Here is a 10,665-nt window from a genome sequence, read left to right on the forward strand (position 1 = left end):
TTATTAATGACAATTTTACCATCGGCAAAAGAGTAGACGTATTCGCGAAGTATCTCTTCGCGGATACGGTTTGCACGCTTCGTCTGACTATCTGTTTCAGAACGATCAGAAGTTGACATTTTGAGCTGTGTTGTTTCCAAGTGATCTGAACACAGTTTGCCAAAATTCCGCCGTGAATCTAAGGTTTCGATCCGAGATTAGCTCACGTGGTAAACCATGGAGTCGCAATATCGTGTCAACAAAGACACGAGCACAGCCTTTGGCTGTGATCGACTCCAGTACTGCAGCAAGATAATACCATTTCGCTGAAACGATCAACAAAAACAAGAATACTATTTTTCTTGTGATCGTCGTCGGGAAATCCGAAGCCCCGAAGTCCCTGTTCTCTCAACACATCCGCGTGTTGAGAGCCTGTTTATGAAGCAAGGCTACATTCTCTTGGGCCCCGTCGAGTTCGTGTTGTAAGAAGTCGGTTATGGCCGCATGTTGTTCATCTGTGTTCAGAGTGAAAAGCACGGCGCCAACGGATGGCTCGCCTACGACCGAACTCATCCGTTCGATCGATCTCCATTCAAGGTCACTCAAATGAGTAAACCTTCCACGCGTTGAGTGATAGCCTTTTTGAGGGGCTTGAAAGCTCCCTGCTTCTTTGTCCAACATGTCCATCACGATTGGAACGTGCGTGGGCCGTTGAACGGACTACGAAGGGCTACCAGCATTACGGGGCACCCTTTGCTAGTATACTAGACAACCTAAACTGATTAAAGTGAAGGTAGGGCTTCTCGATTACTTCACGTATACGACGTGCAGAGGGAGATTACAGGTAGCTAAGTAGTCTTAGCTACCAAAGGTTAATTATAAGGCTTTAAAATAGAGAGAAAGTAAAGCTGTATATATACAAAGTTCCTACGTCCCGTCCCGATCTTCTATCTACTACTGACTTTATTAAATAAATAACAAACTAAATATGGCGCCTACTTGCGCACTGCACAATCGTGTCTTACGTTGCCGGCGACACAGTACTAGCGGAAGGTGCCCCGTTACATATAACACAAAATACTTCGCTAATTCACATCGAGATAGGTACTAAAAATCGATCTCTTAAAGCGCCACTGATTAAGGTAAATTTAACATTAACGTAGCAGATATTCTGTCAATTTCTGCGATATTTACAATTTGCGGTATATTGGTGAGAAACACTTAATAAAGAAGTTTTGGTGATAATTCCCTTAGCGCAAACTTTTCTTTTTTTCACAAGAAAAAAAAGAGGATTAATGATGGGAACGGACGCACTGCCAGATTTAGTTTTTCAAAAAGCTGATTCCTCTTCGCATACCATCAAGGAGACTTCGCTGTCTCAATCCGTCAAACTTGTCACCCACCACTGACTGGGACGAGGTAATTTCGGAAATTCGGCGACCTAACGGTAGCGTTGTACAACGACCTTAAGGCTTCTTCATTGTGCAATTAACAGCTTGAGCCACTGATCGACACTGAAGAAGATTGCTAACGACAGTAGTATGGCTGATATGCAGAGCAAAATTAACGCCCACCAACATGAACTTGACCGCGCCAGAGAGCAAATTGATGACACGACGCAGAAGGCTGATAATTATTTGACGGATGTGCGTACAGTTTGACACAAAATTAAATTTACATTTTTTAATGATTTTGTGTGCTTTTATGCAATAGCTAACGAAGCGAGTCGAAGAGTACGAAAAAAAGCACGCCGACTTTGAGCCCGCTGGACATTACCTTAAGTCTATGCTTGACGCATCGCGTTCAGCTACGCAAAAGCTGAAGACTCAAAGCCAGAAATTGTCAGAACGATCTGTTCCAACGGCGATGGATGGCATGCAAGCAGTTCAAAAATCACTTGACGAGTTGCAACAGCAAGCTATTCAGTATGACGACAAATTTGCGGGATCGCGCGGCCAGCAAGCTGCCGACACTTTGCATCAATTGGTTAACGCCGGCCGCCAGCGCGTTACCGATGCTGCAGAGACAACAACCGAAGGGTTGACGAAGTTGCGGGATATTATTGGGAATATGGCAGACCAAGCTACTCATGGAGCGCAAGTGGTTATGGGTGAGGCTGCTCGTGCCGCTGAAGCTGGGGACAAGAAGTTGGGAGTAACGAGCACGACCAGTGGCGTTGTTCAGAAGGTCATCGACTTAGACGCGCGCCTAGGTGTGACCTCCACGGCAGCGAAGGTGGATTCGAAGATTACCGGTGGCCTTGGTCGTAAAGTAGCTGAAACTACTGTCGAGATCGTTAATGAAAGTGTCAATTATATCTCGGAGACACTGCACAACGCAAAGCTAGCTGCACAACATTCGGAAACGGCTCAATCTGTCGAAGCCAAGGCGTCAGCTGTTACTGATGCTGCTGCTGCTAAATCAGATGATATGAAGCAAACCGTGGCCGGTGCTTTTGAAAAAGGAAAGGAGAAAGTTGGCATGGCGACGCAGAAAACTGAAGAGGTAGCTAGTGCTGCAAAAGACACGACTTTGAATAAGGCCGAGCAAGTCAAGGAGACGGCTAGTGAAGCAAAGGATTCTACCCTTAATAAGGCCGAGCATGTCAAAGAGGTGGCATCAGACAAAGCTGGACAGGCCATGGATAAGGCAAGTGAATTCTCGGAAAAAACGAAAGATCAGGTGGGCCATTCGAAAGAGATGGTGAACGATAAAGTTGGGCAGGTCAAAGACAAAGCCGGTGATATGGCTGAAAATGCGAAAGACAAAATGAGTGAGACGAAAGAGATGACGAAGGAAAGGGCTGGAGAAGCAACCGAAGCTGCTAAAGACAAGGGTAACATGGTGAAGGACAAGAGTGTTGAAAGTGTTGAATCGTCGAAGGATTCGGCTCAAAATACAGCTGGGCAAGTTGCAGAGAAAGTTGGTGAGAAGAAGGATGAAATGGAATCAGGAACAGACGAAGCGAAGGAGAAGTCAAAAAGTGTTCTTGGTCGAGTCGCGGAGAAAGCCGGAGAAGTGAAGGAAAATGTGAAAGACAAGATCTCAACAGTGTCAGGAATAGGCAATCAGAAGCCCAAAGAGCCTAGTCTTACGCAAGGAGAAAATGCAACTGAGATAGCGCTGGAAAGCTCGAAGCAAAGAGTTGCGAAAAATTCCGAGGCAGCGCAAACAGCTTCAGGATCGGCTGTGAAAGGCGAGTATAGTGGAAATAAGCAGAAGTCGGGGAAGAAATCTAAGTGAAGTGAGGGCGAAATCGGTAAGGCGTGGTTAAGTGGAGTGTCGCCTCGTCCGGTTGGAACAGTTACTTTCATCACAATGCATATTTAGGTTTGCGGGGGTTGTTGAGTTTCAATGATCTAGACGTAACATCTTTTTTCAATAAATATTTAGTTTTTTCTGCTAAGTTGTTTTGCGATTTATGAAATCGCAATGACTATTCCTTTTCTTATTGATGTAAATTTTGCGAAACTTTTTATTTTTCGATTATATTAGAATCGTGAAAGAAAGTTGTTGCACCAAGCAGTAAATAATAGTGAGCATGTGCATAACATTAAATGCACCCAAAATACTTCTTACTAATCTGCGATAGAAGTATTTTAGAAAATTTCACTTTATGATCGTTGAAGTATTAATATTTACTTTAGAGCAAACGATATTATTAATACTTACACTTAGGTAGGTTGACATAAACCGATTCAGTGATAGAAGCGTCGACCACACCGCAGTCCTTGTATGGGGATTAATCACAACTGGTAGTTGGCAAAACTATTCGATATAATTTAAAATGTTGAGATTTGCAGTACTTTAATTTTATTAACATATTTTGGTATCGGGAATGCATCATGCAATAAATCAACCTTAAAGCCCAACGAATACACCGGATTTAATAATATCATGTAATGTGAAAGCGGAAAATACACGACACCATGGTAATCAATTTCATAAATTTAAAGCAAATTCTCAATATATTAAGCCTAAACGTCGAAGGGGTTATAAGATTTACAAACCACTGATTCGGCTGGTTGGTGAGACTAATTTAGGGACAAATGGTCAATAATTTAATGAGACAAAGTCAACTTTGGCATGAACACACCTTGGCCGATAAGTTTGACGCAACGAATTTATCACTTGCACTCGCTCTGCTGTTTGTGAAGGGGGGCTCTAAGGATACGGCTGACATGAAAGATGTAATGCCGTCTTCCAATGAGCAGCGGTTTGACAGAGAATGGGCGTCATTCGAGCAAGCCCTTCTCATACTGTTCCATGAATCTTGCATTGGTGGCTCATTAAAAATAGCCCCGGACTGCTCAATAGAAGGACTAATGATATCATCTCCTAACCACAGGCCTTTGGATGGTATTGAAGTGACATTGAGAGTGGTTGGAGCCAGCGCTGGAACATCTGCTCATCATAATTGTCAGTAAAGTCGACCATAGCACTAATCATCGCTACGGTCTCACCATCCCACAAATTGATTAGGTCCTTCACGGATGCTTTAGAAGTTGCTGTAGCAGCCAGCTTCGACTCCTCTTCTGCTTTCTGATTGCTTCTTGTATTAGGTATCTTGGTAGCTCTTTGCTGCACAAAACTTGCGAACGGGTCTTCATTTTGCAAAGGTGTTTCAAAAAGGTCGTTCGTCTCAGGTTCAGACTTTGTTAATACTTGTGCAGAGGTAGAAACTATCCCTTTGGGTCCAGTGCGAGTAAGCACAAAATCTCTAAATGGGTCATCGTCACTTGAGCTCTGTTTTTCCTCGTCGCTTTGCAAAATGGCGTTATCTTCTGAGCCGAATGAATTCATAAGATCAATCGCCGATGCATTAGACGTCAGCGACGCAATTGCATTTGCATCTTGATATCCTGCTAACAGCACATCGTACTTCTTCAGTGCCGCATGAACGTCGTCGTTAAGAGACAAGTATTTTTCAAGATTCTGGCAAATTTAATTCACCACTCTCGATTCAAAATCATGACGACTATCACATGATATTTTTATCTCACCTTATCCTCCTCAACAACAGCAATGGGAATTGCACCTTCGAGTCTCCGCATGATTTCTCTTACTTCCACAGACAATTCCACCATGATTCCATGACAGTCAATCAAAGATGAATTCGTTTGCGCCGCAAAAAGCATGTCTTCGAACATTTCCAGCACATTGGTCGCGACACGATGTAATTCGGGCGTCGAAAGTCCACCCAGTCCAGAGCTCGAGTTCGAGTAGGAAGAAGTGTCGATGGAGCTGAAGTTTTGCGACTTATTTGACAACATCGACCACCTATCTAACGCTCGATTTTGAACTCCTTCACGCAAATCTACAGAAGGTGTAAGCACCGGAACCTTTGTTTGATCGTACTGATCCGGAAACTTAATCCCTTTCTTGCGCATATTGTGGTACGTATCCACAAAGAGTGGAAGCTCGTGCTATCAAAAAAGCTCTCAATATACCATTTTTACCGTTATGCAGGATAGTAATGAGCGTACCCGAAACGGCAAGAAAGCCTCGCCCCACGCTTGTATCATATCAAGTACGCGACTGGAGATTTCCATGCTTTCCCGACCGCGCTTATTCGCGTGTGCCTACGCGCAGACAAACTCTCATAAGATTTCTCAATCGCATAACGTTACCAGTGGTAGAAATTCGCACCTTGTAGAGCGCTTCCATTTCGTTCATAAAATGCTCGGTGGCTATTTCCAGGTGTACGAGGTCTCCGCAATTCTTGACGATGGACTCGGTTAGTGTCAAACTTAAAATCACCACACGACACGACGGATCTCCTAATCGCAGCTTCAGATACCAAATCGATTCCTTGAGCCTAGTAAGTAAAAAAAGTCACACTCAGAAGCTAAATAACAAGGCAGTGCCTTTTTCCACGTACACAGCGCGATTGCTCACATTACTGAGCGCATCAACGACTTTCAGAATACGATCCCAGTCTTCTTCCACCTTGAATTCACTGGTGGCTTCCCTGATCATGTCAGTCATCTGTTTGATGCGTTCGACTTCTGTTGGCGTATACAAAACGGCTACAGACTTCTGTTGCACGAGCTGATTGAGAGTTGATGCGATTGCGCGTTTGCTCGGCATCTTCTTGCGCCATGCCTGCATCGTAGAGTCCATTGTGACGAAAACAATAACGTCACGTTACGTGAAGAGAAGGATTGAAGAGCGCAGCAACGGTCGTCGAGTCGCTAGCTATACCGAAATTGTTCCATAATGGCATCGCCTTTCGAACCTTTTATTGGCTTAAATCAAGGTTCTCTTTGGAGAAAACAACGTAAGCGCATCGATGGATTCCCAAGCGCGAGGTGGAGGTTTACAGCAGACGCAAAAGTTGTTCCATAGTTTATACGCACGCTTCCTATCACAAGGTCTGGATCCTAACGATGCAGTCGCTCGTGCGCTTCTGGAGATGCAAGAAGTTGCAGCTGGCGCAACTGCGTCGACCAGTGTCTCGACGGTGACTCCCACCCAAAAAGACGTAAAAATGGAGGATGCCACGCATCTGCATGTACAGAAGGGATCGCCTTCAATGGCTGCAAAGACCGAATTAGCTTCCACCAGCGCGTCGGCGACAGGATCATTATTTGCTCTTGTAAATGCAACAGCTGCATCTTCTCTTACCACAACAAAAAGCGATTTGACCACTAGAGTCGACGAAAATGAAGGCTCATTGCAGGCATGTGAAGCTTTATTGGGACTGCTGCTGGAACGCACTTTGACACTCGCGATAGAGACTGACGATTTCCGTGTGGCGAAGAGACTCGTGTATCAAGTATTTTCAGATCCAAACGCGTTGAGTGCTGCGTTCTTGAAAGAGAATTTAGAAAAGGCAGAGAACGAAGTGAATGCGCAGTGGTGGGGCATTGATCGGGAGCAGATGTTGCGAGTGTTTACACTTTTACATACAGCAATGGCTGGAAGTGATCGAGAGGCAATGCAAAACACTTTTCGTAATGCCCTCGAGAGACTGGTGACGCAGCCGTGGAATGTTTGCTCCACATGGCACACTCCGCGTGCTTTGCGCTTCTTCTTGGTTTTATTTGAGCATCCTTTAATGTTTGATCCAGACTATTTACACGTTGTGGGCGGGTTGTGCCGACTGTTTTATTACCTTTCAAAGGATGCCAAAGCTCTTGTTCGCGCACAATGGATGGCATTTTTCTCATCTGACGAGTTGCATCGGCTTTTGGATATACTTCAGCAAGCAATCACCGTGTGTCTTTATGGCTCCCGCAAAATGGATCTTGTGTATGCAGCCTGTGGCGTTCTTGCCGAGCTCAATGTCGTGAATCGGGACCGTATGAAGGCACTCGAGCCGTTTGCACTCTATCACGAGTTTTACAACGAAGCAATTAATTCAGAAATGGATTTGGTCGAAGACTATTCGCGATCCATTATCTTTTGGAAGAAACGTCGTGCTGCAACACGTGCTGCTGCGCGAGTAGCACGCAGGGAAGGGCAACGTCTTAGACACTTTAACGACGAGGAGAATGAGTTGGAGGAGCGAGATAGTGAACGGGGAAACACCGAGGAGCGACAAGAGCTTATGCCCGAGCGTCAATTATCGGAAATGTCGCTTTGCGACTTTCCTTTTGTGTTGGACGCGGCTTCGAAAAGCAAAGTTCTGCAGATCGACTCGGACCTCGAGCAGCGTGCGCGAGCTCATGATGTTGTTCTGTCTCAATCAAATGTTGTAGTAGTCGGTGTCGAGTCGCCGTTTTTAATTTTAAAGATACGACGAGAGAATCTTGTGGAGGATGCAATGCAGCAGATTGTACATCTTTCGACATCAGCCGAGACTTTAAAGAAGCCGCTTAAAATTAAGTTTGTTGGAGAAGAAGGCATTGATGAAGGTGGGGTACGAAAAGAGTTTTTCCAACTCCTCATTCGGCAGCTACTTGACCCAGCATATGGCATGTTTACATACGATGAGGAGACGCACACATTGTGGTTTAATAGCGATTCGCTTGAAGCTACAATGGAGTACGAGCTCATTGGCACGCTGCTAGGTCTTGCAATTTACAACGCTGTCATCCTCGACGTCAGCTTCCCGCACATTGTTTACAAGAAGCTTATGAATTGTACGCTAGGACTGAAAGATCTTGAATTAGCTTTACCTGATCTAGGACGCGGTCTGCGGCAATTGCTCGACTTCAAAGGCGACATAGAGGAGGTCTATCAGCGCACTTTTGAGTACTCGTACGAAATCTTTGGCGAAGTCAAGAATGTGGAGCTCAAGCCGGAAGGAAGCTCGATTCCTGTCAACACGGAGAATCGCAACGAATATGTAGCGCTCTACGTGGACTACGTGCTTGATAAATCGGTCGCTCGGCAGTATGCAGCATTCCACCACGGCTTCCACCAGGTCTGTAATCATGAGGTGCTGAGTATGTTTCGATGGGAAGAGTTGCAGTTGCTGATTTGTGGCAGCACCGATTTGGATTTTGAGGCGCTTGAAGCAGTTACTCACTACGAAGATGGCTTTACAAAAGTCAGTGAGATTATACGGTTAGAAACTGTCGATGAAATGGAAGAAAGTATCTCGGTGGCTAACGTCTTGTATCCTCTGAATCGACAGGGATTTCTGGGTGATCGTGCATGCTTTCCCTTTAGAAGACAAGAAAAAGTTGCTGCGCTTTGCAACTGGTAGCGACCGCGTGCCAATCCGCGGCCTCTCAAATCTCGTGTTTGTTATTTCACGTAATGGCCCTGACTCCGAACGCCTTCCCACAGCACACACTTGGTACGAGAGACTTGCAAAACGTGATAGAGGTGCTGCGGCTAACACATATTGGGGTTTGTTTACGATTACTAGTTTCAATCATCTATTGCTACCGGAGTATAGCAGCCGAGAGAAATTGAAAGAGCGGCTTTTGCTGGCAATTAATCAGGCTGAAGGTTTCGGTCTTCGTTAAATAATTTAAAGGTTTTGGTCGAAATAAACAAATTGATACATGTAAAACTTTGTGCCATATTTGTGGTACGGCCGCAGTCAAAAATAATGATCGAGAGCGTGTCAGTCACGGCGCAGCTACAGGGCGTGTCGCCAAGCACAGCTTACGTCGCCATGCTGCCGTATGCTTACACAACTAACGACGTCGCGCAGCTTTTTGCTCCGTTTGGAAAGCTCGCTCGTGTGATCGTTTTGCGCGACAAACAGACGCGTCGCAGTCGCGGTGTGGCCTTTGTGCAGTTTGCTCGAGCCGAGGATTGTGCCGAGGCTGTCACAAGGATGGACAAATTGCTGCTTGAAGGGTTGACATTGTCAGTGTCGCTAAGTCGTGACAACGGTCGTTCACGGGAGTTTGCAAGAAAGCGCAAATTCACAACTGTCCAGCGCTGCTTTGAATGCGGCGAGTCGAATCACGTTTCGTATGAATGCCCGCGCAACGTACTCGGGCCGCGAGAGCGGCCTGTGACGGCTGGATGCAAGAGCAGCAGAAAAAAGAAGAAAAAGAAGTTTGACTTTCATGAGCGCACGCACTTTTTCAATGACGAAGGCATCGTGAACCTGTTGTACGTCAAGTGTTGAGCAAAAAAAAGCGTCATTTTAACTTTATTCTAATGTAGAGCACCGCCTGAAGAAGGGGATGTATCCATCACACTATTAGCTTACTCGTCCAAAACGCGTAACCCTGCGGGGGTACATTCATCGTGGATGAAGCCTAAATTGACAACAGCAACTGCCTTAACGCACCGTCGACCGCAGCGGAAACGAGCAAGCTACTTTAGCGACGAGGATGCCAGCGACGGCGAATAAAGTGATGGGAAATGACCCACTGTGAAGATATTGGGCGATAAATTTACAACCACGAGATGAAGTGCTTATTTGCGCTGACGCTTGTTGCTTTTGGGTCGCCTTTCACCGACACAACGACGGCCCAGCCCTGTGTATTTGAGCATGCGTGCCGTCATTTCCTCAGCCGAAACTTCCTCACGAAGCTCTTTTTCCTCGGATGCGGCGAAGCGAAGCGCCCTTGAAGCCTCCTTAAATTCATCCTCGACGCCCTTGTTGAATCCGCCGAAGGAACGTCGGCCAAACAGTGACGGGAGCGATGGGTCGGGCACATCACGTTCGCATGAAATATTGGAGCTGTCGTCGTCTTGGTTGCCGTTCCCGGGTGCGGCCTCCCACGTGTCATTCCAATGCTTCTCTCTCACGGCAGCGATACGATATGCATCTGTCGTTCTTTTGCGTTGCATGAACTGCAGACAATGAAAATAGGAAGCGTGCGTTAGTATTATTGCTCACCAATCAATTATTTATAGCGAAGTACAGACCTTCATGGCCAGCGTCTTCTGCGATAATTTTGCCGAAGACTTCGGCACATTGCACTTTGGCGTCTTCACGTCCTTTGTCGCACTGCTTTTTTCATTAAAGCTGTTGGCCACAACTTCCTTCTGCGGTTGGTCATCGCCAGGCTTCCACATTCTTGAGCGGATGGATGCGATGAAATAAAGCTAACTACATAAATTTAAGCCAATCATGTGACGAATCCAGTGAAAGGTAACCCTTTCATAATCATGCAAAAAATAAACGTCAAACTGTTACGTCATCTCGTGACTGATAAGCGCGTTTCTGTTAAAGACCCAGTCGAATGCAATCTGTTACTACAAATGCCTCACACGCTCTGCAGCCGATTCGAAATAAGAATGGGGACATGCTGTTCAGACACAAAT

The 10,665-nt window shown here is 45.7% G+C and overlaps 4 protein-coding genes across 4 annotated transcripts; 2 read left to right on the top strand and 2 right to left on the bottom strand.

The window, feature by feature from the left end:
- Positions 1–1,142: 1,142 nt before the first annotated feature.
- Positions 1,143–3,385, top strand: CCR75_009204 (uncharacterized protein). The gene is made up of 2 exons (XM_067967247.1): positions 1,143–1,625; positions 1,693–3,385. Exons 1-2 carry the CDS (start codon positions 1,521–1,523, stop codon positions 3,220–3,222), a joined length of 1,635 nt encoding a protein of 544 aa, XP_067817201.1. The 5' UTR covers positions 1,143–1,520; the 3' UTR covers positions 3,223–3,385.
- Positions 3,386–4,317: 932 nt separating this feature from the next.
- On the bottom strand, positions 4,318–6,177 carry CCR75_009203 (uncharacterized protein; the record flags this gene model as incomplete). Its single annotated transcript, XM_067967246.1, has 5 exons — positions 5,861–6,177; positions 5,629–5,797; positions 5,466–5,561; positions 4,983–5,405; positions 4,318–4,914 (listed from the first exon to the last, which is right to left on the bottom strand). The coding sequence occupies exons 1-5, from the start codon at positions 6,100–6,102 to the stop codon at positions 4,318–4,320; spliced, it is 1,527 nt and encodes a 508-aa protein (XP_067817204.1). The 5' UTR covers positions 6,103–6,177.
- A 94-nt stretch (positions 6,178–6,271) lies between these two features.
- On the top strand, positions 6,272–9,745 carry CCR75_009202 (uncharacterized protein; the record flags this gene model as incomplete). Its single annotated transcript, XM_067967245.1, has 4 exons — positions 6,272–8,493; positions 8,564–8,895; positions 9,006–9,501; positions 9,556–9,745. The coding sequence occupies 4 exons, from the start codon at positions 6,272–6,274 to the stop codon at positions 9,743–9,745; spliced, it is 3,240 nt and encodes a 1,079-aa protein (XP_067817202.1).
- On the bottom strand, positions 9,599–10,535 carry CCR75_009201 (uncharacterized protein). Its single transcript, XM_067967244.1, has 3 exons — positions 10,267–10,535; positions 9,683–10,191; positions 9,599–9,620 (listed from the first exon to the last, which is right to left on the bottom strand). The coding sequence occupies exons 1-2, from the start codon at positions 10,414–10,416 to the stop codon at positions 9,811–9,813; spliced, it is 531 nt and encodes a 176-aa protein (XP_067817203.1). The 5' UTR covers positions 10,417–10,535; the 3' UTR covers positions 9,599–9,620; positions 9,683–9,810.
- Between the last annotated feature and the right edge of the window lie 130 nt (positions 10,536–10,665).

The sequence above is a fragment of the Bremia lactucae genome, linkage group LG3 (genome assembly GCF_004359215.1).
Source record: "Bremia lactucae strain SF5 linkage group LG3, whole genome shotgun sequence".
NCBI classification, from domain to species: Eukaryota; Oomycota; class Peronosporomycetes; order Peronosporales; family Peronosporaceae; genus Bremia; species Bremia lactucae.

What these genes read in the sequence shown, in the direction of transcription:
- CCR75_009204 (XM_067967247.1), top strand. Translation starts at nt 1,521, where the DNA reads ATGGCTGATATGCAGAGCAAAATTAACGCCCACCAACATGAACTTGAC. An exon ending in CTGATAATTATTTGACGGAT is followed by an intron (nt 1,626 to 1,692) that starts GTGCGTACAGTT and finishes TTTATGCAATAG; the next exon opens with CTAACGAAGCGAGTCGAAGA.
- CCR75_009201 (XM_067967244.1), bottom strand. Translation starts at nt 10,416, where the DNA reads ATGTGGAAGCCTGGCGATGACCAACCGCAGAAGGAAGTTGTGGCCAAC. An exon ending in AGAAGACGCTGGCCATGAAG is followed by an intron (nt 10,192 to 10,266) that starts GTCTGTACTTCG and finishes CATTGTCTGCAG; the next exon opens with TTCATGCAACGCAAAAGAAC.